Source organism: Manis pentadactyla, chromosome X (genome assembly GCF_030020395.1).
Source record: "Manis pentadactyla isolate mManPen7 chromosome X, mManPen7.hap1, whole genome shotgun sequence".
Taxonomy (NCBI): domain Eukaryota; kingdom Metazoa; phylum Chordata; class Mammalia; order Pholidota; family Manidae; genus Manis; species Manis pentadactyla.
In genome coordinates this window covers 110,146,336-110,163,557 of record NC_080038.1, presented here as the reverse complement: position 1 = coordinate 110,163,557, position 17,222 = coordinate 110,146,336, and the positions used below count along the sequence as shown (strand labels likewise).

The 17,222-nt window shown below is 35.8% G+C and overlaps 1 protein-coding gene across 9 annotated transcripts in view; it reads left to right on the top strand.

Moving 5' to 3' along the window:
- IL13RA2 (interleukin 13 receptor subunit alpha 2) overlaps window positions 1–9,276 on the top strand; it is a 65,976-nt gene extending 56,700 nt beyond the window's left edge. For 8 of the 9 annotated variants that reach the window (XM_036917249.2, XM_036917251.2, XM_036917256.2 and 5 more), the window contains 2 exons: window positions 8,079–8,194; window positions 8,940–9,102. In XM_036917249.2, coding sequence (XP_036773144.2) covers window positions 8,079–8,194; window positions 8,940–8,990 — 167 coding nt within the window. In that variant the 3' untranslated portion in view covers window positions 8,991–9,102. Of the gene's footprint in view, window positions 1–8,078; window positions 8,195–8,939 lie in introns of all 9 variants that reach the window. The other variant, XM_057495807.1, reaches the window with a different exon arrangement.
- Window positions 9,277–17,222: the final 7,946 nt, after the last annotated feature.

Genomic DNA, 17,222 nt, shown 5'->3' with positions numbered 1-17,222 from the left:
GACTTCAGGAATAGGACAGTTTTAGCTCTCAATGATTCCAAGTCAGAGGGTGGGAAAAAATTGGAAATGTCAGTTTGAAGAGTTATATCCAAATATGGGGGAAACTGGAAGACTTCAGGATCTAGTCTAATTTACAGGTAGAAACCCAAACCCCAATGACAATAGCACTTGAATTTGATATCCACAAAGGTGTATTAATGAAAAATAACTTTTCTATCTACAGTCCTCCCCATTTTTATAAAAAGTAACCACAGTAAGATTAATTTGGTTGCAAATTAAGCCATTTCAATAAACTTGGACTGATTATTTACATGAGTTAACAAGAATAGTGATTGATCATATAGGCTCTTTTAAATCTGCTTTCCTGAAATTTTTCATAAAGAATCTCAGATTGGGCTATAATTTTTTGTTGTTGTCGAAGTATAGTTGATATACAATATTATATTTGTTTCAGGTGTACAACAGTTATTTAACAATTACATACATTACAAAATGCTCACCATGATAACTGTAGTTATCATCTGTCACCATATAAAGATATTATAAAACTGACTATATTCATTATGCTATACTTTTCATCCCATGACTTATTTATTTTATAACTGGAAGTATGTGTGTCTTTAGCGCCTTCACGTATTTCACCCATCCTCCCAACCCCCTCCCCTATGGCAACCACCAATTTGTTTTCTGTATTTGTAAATCTATTTCTGGTTTTTTTTGTTGTTCATTTGCTTTATTATTTTAGGTTCCACATATAAGTGAAATCAAATGGTATTTGTCTTTCTCTATCTGACTTATTTTACTCAGCATAATACCCTCTTGGTCCATCCATGCTGTTACATATGGCAAGATATCATTATTTTTTTATGGCTGAGTAGTATTCCATTGTGTATATCTAACACATTTTATCCATTCATCTCATCATAGACACTTAGTTTACTTCCATATGTTTGCTATTGTAAATAATGCTCATTGAAAATGGGGGTGCATATTATCTGCAAAGTAATGATTTCATTTTCTTTGGATAAATACCCAGAAATGGAATTACAGGGTCATATGGTATTTCCATTTTTCATTTTTTGAGAAACCTCCATACTGTTTTCCACAGTGGCAAACCAATTTACTTTCCTACCAACAAAGGGTTCCCTTTTCTCCATATCCTCACGACACTTGTTATTTCTTGCTTTTTGCATACTAGCTATTCTGACTGGTGTGAGGTGTTATCTCATTGTGGTTTTGATTTGCATTTCCCTAATGAATAGAGATGTGGAGCATCTTTTCATGTGCATGTTGGCCATCTGAATTTCTTTTTTGGAAGACTGTCTATTCAGGTCCTCTGCCCATTTTTTAATTGGATTGTGTGGTTTTTTTTGGTGTTGAGTTGTATGAGTTCTTTATATATTTTAGATATTAACCCTTTGTCAGATATATCATTGCAAATATCTTCTTCCATTCAGTAGGTTGCCTTTTCACTTTGTTAATGGTGTCCTTTGCTGCCCAGAAGCTTTTTAGTTTGATATAGTCCCAAATGTTTATTTTTGCTTTTGTTTCCCTTGCCTGGGAGACATATTCTGAAAAAATTACTAATGCCAATGTTCCAGAGTTTACCACCTGTGTTCTCTTCTAAAAGTTTTATGGTTTCAAGTTTTATATTTAGGTCTTTATTCCATTTAAAGCTTATTTTTGTGTATGATGGATGACAGTGATCCAGTTTCATTCTTTTACAGGTACCTATCCAGTTTTCCCAGCACCATTTATTGTAGAGACCATCTTTTCCCCATTGTATATTCTTGCCTCTTTTCTGATATGTTAATTGACCATATAAGCATGGTATTTTTCTGGGCTCTCTATTGTATTCTGTTCCATTGATTGATGTGGTTTTTTCTGTTGTAGTCCTATGCTGTTTCGATCACTTTGTCTATTTAAGGTTCAGATTGGACTTTTAAAGCCTCTCAACTTCAAGAAGCCAAGCCAACGTCTTGCCATCAGACTGCTTGCACTGCCTATAGATTTGGGTAAAATTCCTCTCTTCTTGAGGTGCCCAAAACATCTGAGCAGGCCAGGAAGTGACCTTTCTTACTCACCTAGTAAGACTGCCAGGAACCTTATAAGCACAGTATCAGGCTGATTTTTCCAAAGGGCTTTATTGGCTTTATTAATGACTGATAACCATTATACCAGGATATGTCATTTCTAGGAATTTCACATAAAATTTTTATTAATAAAATATATACACACAAATATAATCTAAGAACATTTAGCATCACTTATTTGACAGTGCTTCCCATGTATTTAACATGTCAAGCAAGCCTAATTAGTTTAACATCTCTTTAAGGAGCGAGAACAAATCTTTTGAGATGTTCCCAGGCCTCTGGAAAACCCAACATTAGTTCTAACTCAAATGAATTCATTTAGAATTAGATTTTGGGAAGTTTTTCAAAAATATCAAAAGATTTGGACACTTGACAAATTAAGATCACATATCATTATAAAATGATACTTAATTATCTGTTTGACCAAGGTGACCTTTAGTAAGCTTAGATAGAATAAAAGTATTATGTTTACTGCTGATAACTCAGACATGTCTATTTTAAGTAAACCAACAAATCTAACTAGCTTTAATAACAAATGTTTTCCCATATATTTATATATACATTTCCTACATATATATATATAATATGTATCTTTATATCTGTTTATATTATGTAAATGTGAAATTTGTTTGGGTTAGTTTGTATTATATTTCTGAGAATTCACCTTATATAAATGTTTAATTTTCTTTAAGCCAATTAAATAGAGGTCTTTTACAAATTAATTTTGGCAATACCATTTGGAGGTAGAAAAATGCCATACAACACACACACACATATAGACACAAGCTTACAGACAGATGCAAACAGAGAACTTACAGCTTCCATTTTTAAAATGACTGCCATGAATCAGGTAGAATAATAAAAATTAATATTCGTAGAGAAGCATTCACCTAAGTTGCAAATCCCTTTCCTCTTTTGGTTCTCCTTGTGATAAGAATTACCTCACTGACGTTTTTACTTTAAAGAGATGATCTAGATGAGAGTTAATATGTACATCTCAAAGGCACAGGGAAAGAATGCAAGTTCCTCCAAGAGGGACTTTGGTTTCTTAAGGCCAGGGTTTTTACAATATTTTCAAGCCTTTTGAGATAAATAGGGGAAGTTTTAGGATTGATTGAAAGGTGTAGGTGAACTTTGAATTGTCTCTTGAGCTTCATTTCCAGTTTTGCAAAGATTTGTAAAATAGGGGGACAGTTACTCTCAATTGCTCAAAGAATTGGGTTGCAGCCGAAATGCTATAGGTTGATCCAACCATTATTTTCAATTTGCTTTCTTTATATCTAGGAGCTTTGAAAGGTCTTAGTAAATCCTTTTAAAAAGGCTTCACAAGGGTTTTCTTTCCCTCTGTGTAGTTTCATTTTGGCTTAGGGAAGGAGGCCTAAAAGAAATTTCCATCAGGCTTTCAATTTCTGGCCAACTTCTGACCATAGACCTACTAAAATAATCCTTTTAAATATCTTGTCATTTTTTAGTGGGGACAAACAATAAATATTCCTGGCAGTATTACACAGTACCCCTTGGATATAAAGGGGTCCCCAAAGAGGGTGCAAAGACTATTACGTTCCTAAGATCCAGAATCTTTCCCAAAGGCAGCCAGAAGAACCAACAACCTGCATGTCCCAACCAGGCAGAAAATCAAGCCAAGTTCTTAGAACACAAAACAAGACAAGCAAGAAGACAAATATCTATCCCTGGGAGAGAGGATCAATAATCAATGGGTCCAGATTTGGAAAGGAAGGAACAGTGTGAAATTTTATTTTCCTCTCTTGACTGGGCATTACAGACAGATTTTGAAGCGTTTTTTCTAGTAAGAATTCTCACTTTTTGCTGGCTTCTGCCAGTTTTCCCAGGATCCCCTCTACAGGTTCTGGTATCTACCAGAATTTGGCAAGGTTTTCATTCATATTAATTTGTTTTGCTTGGCTGTTTAAGGGAATAATGTAGCAGTTTATGAGAAAATCCCTCAGTTTCATCAACTCTGGGAGGGGCCCATATGGGAACCCTCCTTTGAGGGTAGATATGAGGGCATTCAAGTTGATGATAAAGAATTTGCATAGGGATTTTGTAAAAGTCTATATGAACCATTTTAATAAAGGTCTTCTTACTGAGTGCACAATTTAACCTTGAACTAATTCACCTCTGGGGGGGAAAAAGCCTCAATTCCTTCTGTCAGCTGCTAACATCAGCCTGCAGCTGATTCTTTGCAGGAGGGCCTAGGAAAAAATCAGGTCATCTTTTTTCTCTGTGAGGGGAAAGTTGCCATCTGTCTTGTCTGATAATTATGGTATAACTGTGGGTAGGAAGAATATGCCTTAGCAGCTAATCATGGTTGCTGTGAGTAGGGTTCCAACTCCTCTCAAAATCTGGTGTAGATCTTCTGACAGTGGCGGGAAAAGAGCTTTATAGTTTAAAAGATCTGACCAGAGAACATGAATACTTTGTGGTGTGGAGGGTCCACACAGGACATTGCATAGGAAGGCCTAAAGTTACCAGAGCCTGATGGTAGAACCCTGGAGAGTAGGAGGAGTTAGAAGGGACTGCAAAGCAAGCCCTACTACCTTTCTCTGGTACTTCTGCTGAAATCACTTCCTGACTTTCAGTATTTACATGGCCTGGAGGTCAGGCTGGAATGCTTTCTGTAAATCTTGTAGGGAAAGGGAAGCCAAGACAGACAGGGCTAAATTTTGAGAGGGGGAGTTTACATTGAATGTGAACTTTAATTTCTGCCTTAAGTCTAATTCTGCTCTTTCATCTTGTTTAAGGGAGTCCTAAGGCTTAAATTCCTTTGTGTCCTCTTTTTAATTTGGTCTTTTCATAGGTACCAGTTAAGATAACTGTTTAGGATGATGAGAGTTTTCCAAAAATAAAATTTTCAAGCTAGAAATCCAATTCAAAGGATCCATTGTCTGACCATTGACAGGTAGGGTCTATTAATTTTAATAGTGACTCAAACCAATAAGCCTCTTACGGCCTAACCATGAATGCAAGAGGCATCCCAAAGGAGAGTGCAAAAAATGCAGTCCTCACAAGATCCAGCCTAAGAAAGCAAAGTCCTTTGTTATAATGAGGTAACAATGGTTGACGTGACAAAGGCCCCTTATTGCCTGGGACACGTTATGACAAAACTACCCTGAGAGTTGGCACAAAGAAGCCTTACACTGGATCCAGTATAGCCCAAGTCTTGTTTTTTTATTTTTTACTTTTTACTTTTAATTTTTATTAACGTATCATTGATATACTATCTTATGGAGATTTCACATAAGCAACTTTGTGGTTACTACATTCACCCATATTACCAAGTTCCCCTTTACACCCCATTGCAGTCACTGTCCATCAGTGTAGTAAGATGCTACAGAGTCACTACTTGTCTTCTCCATGCTGTACCGTCTTCCTCATGAGCCGCCTACATTATGTGTGCTAATAATAATGCCCCTTAATCCCCTTATCCCTCCCTCCCCACCCACCCTACCCAACCCCTCCCTTTGGTAACCGCTAGTCCATTCTTGGGTTCTGTGAGTCTGTTTCTGTTTTGTTCCTTCAGTTTTGCTTCATTGTTATACTCCACAAATGAGAGAAATCATGTGGTACTTCTCTTTCTCCACCTGGCTTATTTCACTGAGCATAATACCCCCTAGCTCCATCCATGTTGTTGCAAATGGTAGGATTTCTTTCTTTTTATGGCTGAATAATATTCTATTGTGTATATGTACCACCTCTTCTTTATCTGTTCATCTAGTGATGGACACTTAGGTTGCTTCCATTTCTTGGCTATTGTAAATAGTGCTGCGATAAACATAGGGGTGCAGATATCTTTTTCAAACTGGGCTGCTGCACTCTTAGGGTAAATTCCTAGGAATGGAAATTCCTGGGTCAAATGGTATTTCTGTTTTGAGTTTTTTGAGGAACCTCCATACTGCTTTCCACAATGGTTGAACTAATTTACATTCCCACCAGCAGTGTAGGAGGGTTCCCCTTTCTCCATATCCTCACCAGCATTTGTTGTTTGTCTTTTGGATGTTGGCCTCCTAACTTGTGTGAGGTGATATCTCATTGTTTTTTTAATTTGCATTTCCCTGATGATTAGCGATGTGGAGCATCTTTTGATGTTCCTGTTGGCCATCTGAACTTCTTTGGAGAAGTGTCTGTTCAGATCTTCTACCCATTTTTTAATCAGGTTATTTCCTTTTTGGGTGTTGAGGCATGTGAGTTCTTTATATATTTTGGATGTTAACTCCTTGTCAGATATGTCATTTACAAATATATTCTCCCATACTGTAGGATGCCTTTTTGTTCTGCTGATGGTGTCCTTTGCTGTACAGAAGCTTTTTAGTTTGATGTGGTCCCATTTGTTCATTTTTGCTTTTGTTTCCCTTGCCCGAAGAAATGTGTTCAGGGAAAAGTTGCTCATGTTTTATATTCAACCAAGTTCTGGTTTTTAAGTTGGACTCGGTTCAACTCTCCAGTCAGCTTGGATCCACAGCCTGTTCGTCTGTCCACCAGATGCATGCTGATGCACGCTCCTTTGGTTGGCAGAGATCAGAAGGAATATTCTGCCAGCTTTTGTCAGAGGTTCCAGGATCTCTCAGCTGCAGCAGTCCTGAGGCAAGCAAGGGTCCAGCTAATTGATGTTTATCCTGCCCAGTATGCCAGCTTTTGGGGAGGAAAACTTTTTCTTTTATCCTTCTAGGTTGTTTGGCTGGTCTAATAATTACATTGACATAGGGCAGATTAATAAGAGAAAAACATTTAATTCCATATGTATGGTAGCCCCATGTATTAGACCCAAGGGCAAGTTGGGCAGTCAAGGCTTATATGCCATCCTGAGCTAGAGAATGGGATAGTGGTCTGGGGCTTCAAAGGGGAAGAGGGACAGGGCAGTAAGAAAAGAAGATGTTTGGTTTGTAGTGCCCACTTATCCATGGAGGATATGTTCCAAGACCCCAGTGTATGACTGAAACTGTGGATGGTACTGAACCCTATATATTACTGTTTTTTACTTTATCTATGATGAGGTTTAACTTATACATTAGGCACAGTAAGAGATTATCAACAATAACTAGTATTAAAATACAACAGTTCTAACAATATGCTATAATATTGTTATGTGAATGTGGTTTCTCTTTCAAAATATCTTACTGTACTGTACTCATCCTTCTTGTGATGATGTGAGATAATAAAATGCCTACAGGATGAGATGAAGGGGTGAATGGCATAGGCATTGTGACATAGCATGGCTGCCATTGACCTTCTGATGATAGGTCAGAAGGAGGATCATCAGCTTTCAGACTGCAGTTGACAGTGGGTAACTGAAACCGCAGAATGCAAACAAAACCATGGATAAGCGGAGACTACTGTAATTCGATGTTTGCCCTGCCATACAGATAGGTCACTCAGATAAAAGTTGTCTCTGGTTTAGTGCTCTCAGAGCCAGGCTTCCTGTGTAAATGCTTATAGGTAGTTAAGGCAAAGGTCAAAGTTTTTCTTGAGTCTACTGGGTCTTGACTGCCTTCAGCTTAAAACAATCCACATGCCAAAGTAGCATATTTTGGGTTATGTGTTCTCCTCACCAGCTCTTGTTCTTTGCAGCATTATGTAATGTCATTTGACTACTTGAAAGCTAAGAGATACACAAGACATGTTTATCTAATCACTTGGCTATTATTTTATCATTTTCTTACTATGAAAAATTCACAAGGTCAAATTTTAAACAAAATCATGTCAGAAAATAAGAATTAGGCTTTGGGGAATTGTTTTTTTTTTTAATGAAATGAAGCAGTTCCATAAAGTAGTTGTTTATATAAAAAGTGCACAAGTGAAAGGAATGCTATACTCTTACCTGTGGCACCTAAGCACTGGCAAATATGGCAGAAGTTGCTGGATTTGACTCAGTTCTTCACCATTTACTAGTCTACTTATAAAATAATTTTGCTTCAAAATAATTGTTAACATCTAACCTTTCCCCTCTTTTGTGATTTTTAATCCTAGGTGACATACTGAAGGAAACCTTGGTATTTTTATTGATGCCATTTGCTTGTGTCTCATTATTTATTCTGTTAGTAACTTGTCTGCTTTTGTATAAGCAGAAAGCTTTTAAGAAAATGGTAAGTTGTATAACATTATGATGTTTAGTCTGAGATAGTAGATAACAAAAAATATTCTACATTTAGAACTGATAGCCTACATTTTATAATTTTTCCTGTACACTGTGGGTATATAACTGATGTTGTATGGATTATGATGATTTCAGAAAATACAGTGATATAAAAAATTAACCCTACAAAGCTACATTTTGGGCTGTATTGACTTTTGTTGAAATATAGGAATAATGCTGTAGATCTTTAAACACTGTTTACCTTTAGACTAGGGGAAAATACAAAGAAAGATTTACAGGTGAAAAGAAGGATTGGAGAAAGAAAAAGAGTGACTAAAAATGGACATAGACTGAAATTTATTATGTGCGTGTCACAGGCAAAAGATCACAAAAATTTTTTGATGCCTTCCCTTCAAGAGCATACATTCTAGTTGGAGATAGAATCTATAACAAATGTATCACCTGCATTATGAGTTGATTTTAGATGATTGCTATTTGAGTTGTACTAATGTTCACAGAATTTCACAAAATCTAGAGATCGCTGTGGGTTAGGCTTTAGGGAGGAATTCTGACTTGTAGAAAAATGTCTTAATGCCAGGTCTTTTAAAAATAAAGAACTGTGAATGTATGAAATGTTTCACTTTATTTCTCTGCTGAATACTTTTTTGCTATTTCTTTGAGTTATTACTCTTAAGTGCAATAATTTCTATTGTTAATGATTATTTGTTAATAATGGAGCTCTTTCTTAATTTCAGATTTTTCATACAAAAAAAGAAGTCTTTTCTCATCAAGAGACACACTGCTGAGTCAGTAATTTCCAGTCTTATGGCCAACTGTTAATTATGAATCATTAAATTGCACTTTTTCTCAAATGTTGAATAAATATTACTTTAAATGCATTGTTGTATTTAATTAGGCTCTAGCATACTCAAACCTTCAATTAGTAGCAAATATTCTGGATTCTATTAGCAGGTTTTTTTCCTCATTAATCCATGGTGAGAGTGCTGCACATAGAGATGTCAAGGGATGGGCCAGATTCTATTCAGTGATGTATTAATAAAACAATGTGATTTCACAACTTGCACTAACCCAAAGAAATAATTGCTGAAGCTTGGAAGATGAGATTCTAGTATTTTTTTTAAATTGTACTTGGGATGAGAGTACTCACCATGGATAAGGCTGTTTCACTTTAAAAGTATCCTGTGGAGAGGATTAATAAGAAGCAGGAAGTTTTAAATACATTCATAATCTAAATGTGTGCTTCACATTTCTTGAGAAAGGTGAGAGGAATGCAGTGCTTAAAAGGCTAAAAATAATGAAGTGACTAGAGATTATATTTGAAAAATTAAGATGGCACAAACTACCCTGTAAAAGCTTGGGATTTTACTATACTGACTGACAGACAATGTTTCCTACTTTCTGATGGTGTGATTTTTTTTTAAATTCAGGAACCAAAAGGCACAAGCCTCTGAAATTAGGATGAGGTCTTTTTAAAGTACATCTAACCTTCAAACTACTACTGACAGTTTACTTCTGGGAGAGAATGTGGCAACCTAGGTGTAGACAGTTGCTTTAAAATTTAGGAAATAATAACCTACAGATTACAGTCTAGAGTCAGGTTTTGATTTGGACCAATTGCTGTTTAAATGTGGGCACTCATTACCTTGGAGCTTACTAGAAATGTAAAATCTCAGATCCTAAACCCAGACCCACTCAATTAGCAATCTGCATTTTAACAAAATCCCTAGGTGATTCATTCTCATATTGAATTTGAAAAACACTGATATTTAGAATGAGAAAGATTAAAATAATATAATGGAGAGGTAAGCCCATGGGCAGGGTAACTACAGCTTTGACTATCATTGTCACTGATCATCTATCTTTAAGAGGGGAAAAAGAGCTAAAACGTGTAAACTAGAATGCCATCCTCTATTGTTACTTGTAATGAATGATAACAGGCACCATTTCCCTATGTAAAAAGGGTGACTCCATCAGGAAGACACAACAATTATATATACACCTGACAAGACAGCCCAAACATACATGCAGAAGGAATCTGATAGAATTGAAGGGAGAACTACTACATGATAATAATAGATTTCAGTAACCCACTTTCAGAAATGGATAGAATAAGTAGGCACAAGATGAATTAGGAAATAGAGAACTTGAACAATAAACAATGTAGATCTAACAGATATCTATAGAACAATATCCAACAGAAGCAGGATACACAGTCTTCTTAAGAGCACATGGAACCATCTGCAGGATATACTGTATGCTAGGACATAAAGTTAAATAAATGTAAAATAGTTGAGATCATATAAAGTATGTTCTCTGAATATAATGAAATTAGATAACGATAAAAAAATTGAGAAACAAATATGTGGAAATTAACACACTCCTTAATAACTAATGGGTCAAAGAAGGAATCACATGGAAAAGTAGAAAATACTTCAAGAATGAAAACAAAATCAAAACATACCAAACTTATGGGATGCAGCCAAAGCAGTGCTTAGCAAGAAATGTGTAGCTGTAAATTCATATATTATAAAAAGAGAAAAATGAATCAATAACTTAACCTTCCACCTACAACACTGGAAAAGGAGAGCAAATTCAATCCAAAGTAAGCAGAGGATAGTAAATGGTAGAGCAAAATAAAGAGTATGAAAATGAGAGATAACAAACCAAAACTTGGTTATTTGGAAAGATCAATAAATTGACAAACCTTTAGCTATGTTGATTAAAGGTAGAGAGAAAACTCTTCTGAAAATTAGGAATGGAAAAGGGAAAATTACTAACCTTAGAGAAATAAAAATCATCATTAGGGAACATTATGCCATAAATTCGAGAATTTAGGTGAAATGGACAAATTCCTAGAAAGACACGAATGACTGAAATTGACTCAAAAATTTAAAAACCTTTATAGTAAAGATAGAAAAATTGCATTAGTGTTTTTTAAACTTCTTCCCCAAAATCCTAGTATAGATGGCCTCACTGGTGAATTCTACCAAATATTTAAACTAGTTCATGCCAGTTTTCCACAAATGCATTCTAAATATTGATGGGGAAGAAACATTTTCCAATTCATTCTATGAGGCCAATATTACCCAAACGATGTACTATCTAGATGCCAAAACTAGAGGCAAGTTATTTTGTAGAATTCTCAGTTTTGGTTTGTCCAGTGTTTCCTCATGATGCGTTTCATGTTATGCATCTTTGACAGGAACATCACAGAAATGCTGTGTTCATCTCGTTGATTTCTATCAGGTGATGCATGGTTTCAATGTGTCCTGTTATTGATGATGTTCATTTTGATCACTTGATTAAAATGGTTGCTATCAAGTTTCTTCCCTGTAAAATTATCCTCTCCCACCTTGTAATTAATAAGTATTTTGTATTTTAAAGTATATAAATAGCCCGTTCCTCATGAAACTTTAGATTTATTAATTTATTTCTATCTGATTAATTGTCTCTTGGTTTATTCAGTGAATTGCAATCTGCCACTATCATTATTTGTTTTGATGTTCACATTGTTCCAGACTTGGACAGCAGGAGCCTCTTTAAACTGGCTTCTCTTTTCTTTTGATATATCCCTATCATTCTTCAAGCAATTCCATGCTTTTGGTGCAAGATATTCTGGGCTCATCTTGCACTTTACCTGCCATAACCATGCAATGAACTATTTCTCCAAGAAGTCCCAATTCCTTTCATTGGAAAATGGAATTTAAAAGCCAATATGAGGGTTATATGTAATCATTATTTTCCAGCTCCTCTCACTGGACAGAGTTGGGGAATTTATATGTGTGTGTGTGTGTGTGTGTGTGTATTTGTGTACTTACACTGCTCAGGCTCTGATATCACAAAATGCTGGACTTCCCCCAATGCATGTACATGTCTTTCTCAATGTGCTCAGACTCTGACAGCCTACTTCAGGCCAACCTTTCACAGGCATGCCCTCCTTACCTTGCTTGGGTTCTGACACCCTGCTCTAGAACTCCCCATGTACAGATAACCTCTTTACTCTAGTCTCCCACTGCCCACACAGGGTTGTGTCAACCCATGCATGTATGCTCTCCTCACATTGCTTGGCCTCTGACTTTCCATGCCAGCCTACCCTGTGGATTTCCTTCTCCACCCCACTCAGTCCCTGACTATACATGCCTGCCCAGTCTCCTATTTGGATGCCCTCCTGACTGAGCTGCTCCCTTGTGCAGAAGCCTTCCTTTCCCTCTTGGGCACTGACAGGTCCTAGCATGGGCATCCTATTTATCCTGATCAGGCTCTGACATCTCATACTACACCCCCACCCCAAGCTTTTGTGGATCTCATCATACTTTGAGTTCTGACTCCCCATATTAACCTATTCTGACTACATGGATATCCTCTTCAACCCCACTTCACCATTAACATCAAATTGTGAGCCACCATGGTTCCATTCCTACCCATCATGGATGCCTACCTTGATCTTTCTACCCAACAAGAGGAATAAGGGGAAGGGGGTGCTTGAGTTGAATTTTGAGGGACAAGTGGGCATTGCCAAGACAGAAAGAGGGCATTTCAGGCAGAGAACATATATGTGAATTATAGGGTTTAGAAAAGTAATTTTTCAAGTTTCTAGTTTTTTCCTGCAATTTCCAATAATTGCATCACAATTTGTTGAAACAAATTCTCTTCTCTCCATGTGAAATGACGTCTTCCACCTTTATCATATATTTAATTTGTATGTGTGCACATATATGTTTGTATGTATCTTAGTCTGTTTGGGCTGCTATAACAAAGTACCACACACTGGGTGGCTTGTAAACAACAGAAACTTTTTCTCAGAGTTCTAGAGAACACAAGTTGAGATCAGTTTACAGTGTGGTCAAGTGAGAGCCCTCTTGGGTTGTAGACTTCTCTTGTATCCTCACATGGTGAAAGGGGCGGAGGGTTCTGTGGGGTCTCTTTTATAAGGGTATCAATCCTAATTATGAGGGTTCCACCCTCATGACCTAAGCATCTCCTAAATGCTCTACTCCTAATGGACATTAGGATTTCAACATGGATTTGGGGGGACACAAACATTCAAAGGAAACCTGTGTGTGTGTTGCGTAGTTGAGTTTATTTCTAGACTCTCTTTTCTTTTCCATTGAGCTATAAGTCTAATCATGTACTAGTACCTCTCTAACTGTAGCCTAATAATATGCTTTAATATCAGTAAGGACAGACCTCCCCTCTCATTAGTCTTCTTTTTTGGAAATTTCTTAGATCTTCTTACATCTTTATTTTTGAACATATATTTTAGAATTAGCTTGTTTTGTTTCCCATCCCAATCATACTGGTTTTTTTTTTATTCCATCATAATTAGAGAATAATTTGGGGATAATTAATATCTGTATAAGATTGATATTTTCTGTTCAGGGAAATGGGTGCCTTTCCATTTTGTCTTACAGTATATTGTATTTTTCAGTAGCATTTCAAAATTGTCTTCAAATAAATATTGATGTTTTTCATTAAATTTAATTATAAGTAATATCTTTTATAGCTATTATAAATAGTTTCTTTCATTATAAAAGTAATTGGTTGTTAATATATAGGAACACTTTTATATATTATTATTTTTATCCAGCCATCTTGCTCAATCCTCTCAAAATATATATTAATTTTGTTCTGGTGGTGTCTAGGTACAAAATAATGGCACCAGCAAATAATGCTATTACTTCTATCATTCTGCTTTTAAGAAAAAAACTTTAAAAGTTTTAGCTTTACAAAAAAATGCAGAGGTATTATAGAGAGTTTGCATATGTCATGCATGTTATTGTTAACTAAAGTCCATACTTCATATTTCCTTAGTTTTTACCTGATGTCCTTTTTGTGTTGTAGGAACCCATCCAGGATACCACATAACATTTAGTAGTCATGTCTCCTTAGGCTCCTATTGGCTATGATGATTTCTCAGACTTTCCTTATTTTTGATGACCTTAACAGTTTTGAATAGTAGTAGTTAGGCATTTTATAAAATGTCCCTCAACTGTAATTTGTCTGATGTTTTTCTTATGATTACACTGGGACTATGCCTTTTGGGAGAGGAGGAACACAGAGGCAAGTTTCATTTTCATCACATCATATCAAGGGTACATACTATCAACATGACTTGTTCCCTATTGATGTTGACCTTGACCATATGACCCAAGATGGATTTTGTCAGGTTATTACACTGTGAAGTTATTCTTTTTCTCTCTTTCCATATTCTATTTTTTGGAAAGAAGTCAACTATATATGTAGCCCACACATAAGGAATAGGGAGTTTTACTCCACCTCCTTGAAAACAGAGTTACCTATACAAATTATTTGGAGTTCTTCTGTATGGGAATTCTAACACATTTTATTTACTTATTCAATCATTAATTTATATCAATATGGACTCGTGGATACTAGTTTATACTTTGGATTATAACTCAATATTGCTTATTACAGCTTTGGCCATTTCCTGCCTTTGACATACCCCTATTATTATGGGGATTTTTCTTTTTTTTTTTTTAGTCCTTCCTTTTTGGCACTGTAAGATCCTCCAGGCTCATCTTCTATATTCCCTCTCTGAACCCTAGAATTACTCATTTCTCCAATGAGTCCGGTTCCTTTTATTGGGAAATGGTATTAGAAACAAGGATCTGGGCACAAGAGGTGCTTATTGCTACCTAGTAGTTCGGTTTTCAGGAGTTTCCTTTCTTTTGGGCCTTTTCAGCTAACAGAGCAAACAAATATGTGTAGATCCTCATATCCCATACATTAATATATATATACATATCTATAAATAGATGTTAACATCTGTATCTATAAAAGTTAAACATGAATTTATACTGATGTATCCAACAGTAATCCATTAACACACAAATTATTCTAGCCTTCTCCCTTTGCTTATTTATAATCCTCCACTCCAACAGTTAGAAACCTGTTTCTTACCATCTGCCATCTATTTTAGTTAGTTGTTCAAGTATACATGTAAAGCAGTGTCAGAGTTATTAAAACTGTATGCCCATGGAAAATAACATCATCAACCAGAGTACAGTGCTTTTTTCTTTTGCCTTATTTAGTCTTACAGACTCCACTCATTTTGCACTTAGATCAGCACCATTTTTCCATACCCCCTTTACTGAGGTTGTTTCGTACATTTGTAATATAGTTAGGTTGCTTAAGTCAAATTCTGTATTCCATTCCTGACATCCTAAATATTTAAAAAATATGCTTACATTAAGGTTCACTGTGCTGTAAAGTGCCATGGGTTTTGACAAATGCACAGCGTTGTATTCACCAAAATAACATCATACACAATAGTTAACTACCCTAAAAAATTCTCAGTGCTACACTTATTCAACCCTCACCCCTTCCCTCTGAACACCTGGCAACCACTGATATTTTCACTCCATACTTTTACCTTTTCCAGAATGTCACATAATTGATGTCATGCAGTGTATAACCTTTTTCAGGTTAGTTTTTTTCTCTTAGCAATATGCATTCAAGTTTCATCCATCTGTTCTCATGGTTTGATAGCTCATTTCCTTTTAGTACTAAATAGTATTCCACTATATTGATCTTCCATAGTTGGTTTATCCATACAGCTATTGAAGGACATCTTGGTTGCTTCCAGTTTGTGTGGGTGTGATTATGAATAAAACTGTAAAATTCATGTGCAGGTTTTTGTGTGGGCATAAGCTTTCAAATCAGTTGGTAAATACCCAGTAACATGATTGCAAGATCATATGATAAGACAGTGTTTAGCTTTTTGAGAAACTTCTTCCAAAGTGACTACCATTTTGCATTCCCACCAACAATGAATGAGAGTTTCTGTTCCACATATTTGCAAACATCTAATAATGTAGATTACTGTCACTAGTATGTCCATTAATATAGAATCACTATGTTGTATACTTGAAACCAATATAATATACTTCAATAAAAAAATTATGCAAGGAAAAGTTGCATGAGAAAATTTCTGTAACTGAAGGATTCAGGAATAAACAGGTATTCCTACAAAAAATTTTTAAATTGTTTTTGTCAGGTTGGGACTACTTTAAATTCTTGGTATGATGTTTTGTGAGACAACTCAGTTAATGTGAATTGAACCTTCTGACCAAAATGAGGCTGGCTATGATTATGAATTCTCAGGGAGGTTTCTTCTATTCACTATCAATGTTCAAATAGGTAATTTAACTTGTAGTCCTTCAATCTCATCTTTCTAGGGGACAAGAGGTTGGGGTGAGTTTAATTCTAGTTTGCCCTTATGCTCGAAATAAACTCTGCTCTCCTGTTTTTTTGTGTGATCTTCTATTGGATTTTAACCACTTGGTTTTTGCTTCAAATGAGATTCCCTTGATTCTGCGAATGCACATGATCTCATTAATTTCCCTCAGCAATAAAGCCAGCTTTAGTGCTCTGGGTTTATACCCTTGCTCATTCCTTGACCTGAATATTCTTTAAGTTTTGGCAAATTTTTGATACTTATTTAATACAACTTATTGATACTTAATATTTTTTCAGTATTTTGACTTGTTTTTATTTGAAAGTTAAGTGAAGTCATCTAATTCTCTTTTACTACAAATGACCTAAACCTGGACCCATCAACACTACCTCTGAATTCTCTCAATATTTCCCCCAACTCTCTATATCTAATAGTGAAATTCATATATTTTCAGTTTACAGTTTGTATTCTGTTTTAAAATGTAAATACTCTTGAGAAGGTTTCCTGGGCATCTTGCCTTTATTACTCTTTGGTATCTTAGCATTAATTAATAATGATTTATTTTCTTCTCTCCTTAGCTGAGTACTTTGTACTGAGGGAAAAGGAAACTCGGTGGATAGGCTATAGTGGGGCAGCAGATTGGGTGCTTCTGGATATTCAGGAGGTAGTGTGTGGTTCCTATGCTCCTAGAGGGGGTGATGTTTAGAAAGAGGAATTAGGATACTTTGACTATCCATTTTATTTGCTGAGTCACTTTGACAAAAGCCCTTCACTTCTTAACAAACTAATGAGTATAAAGATACAGGTGACTGATAGCAGC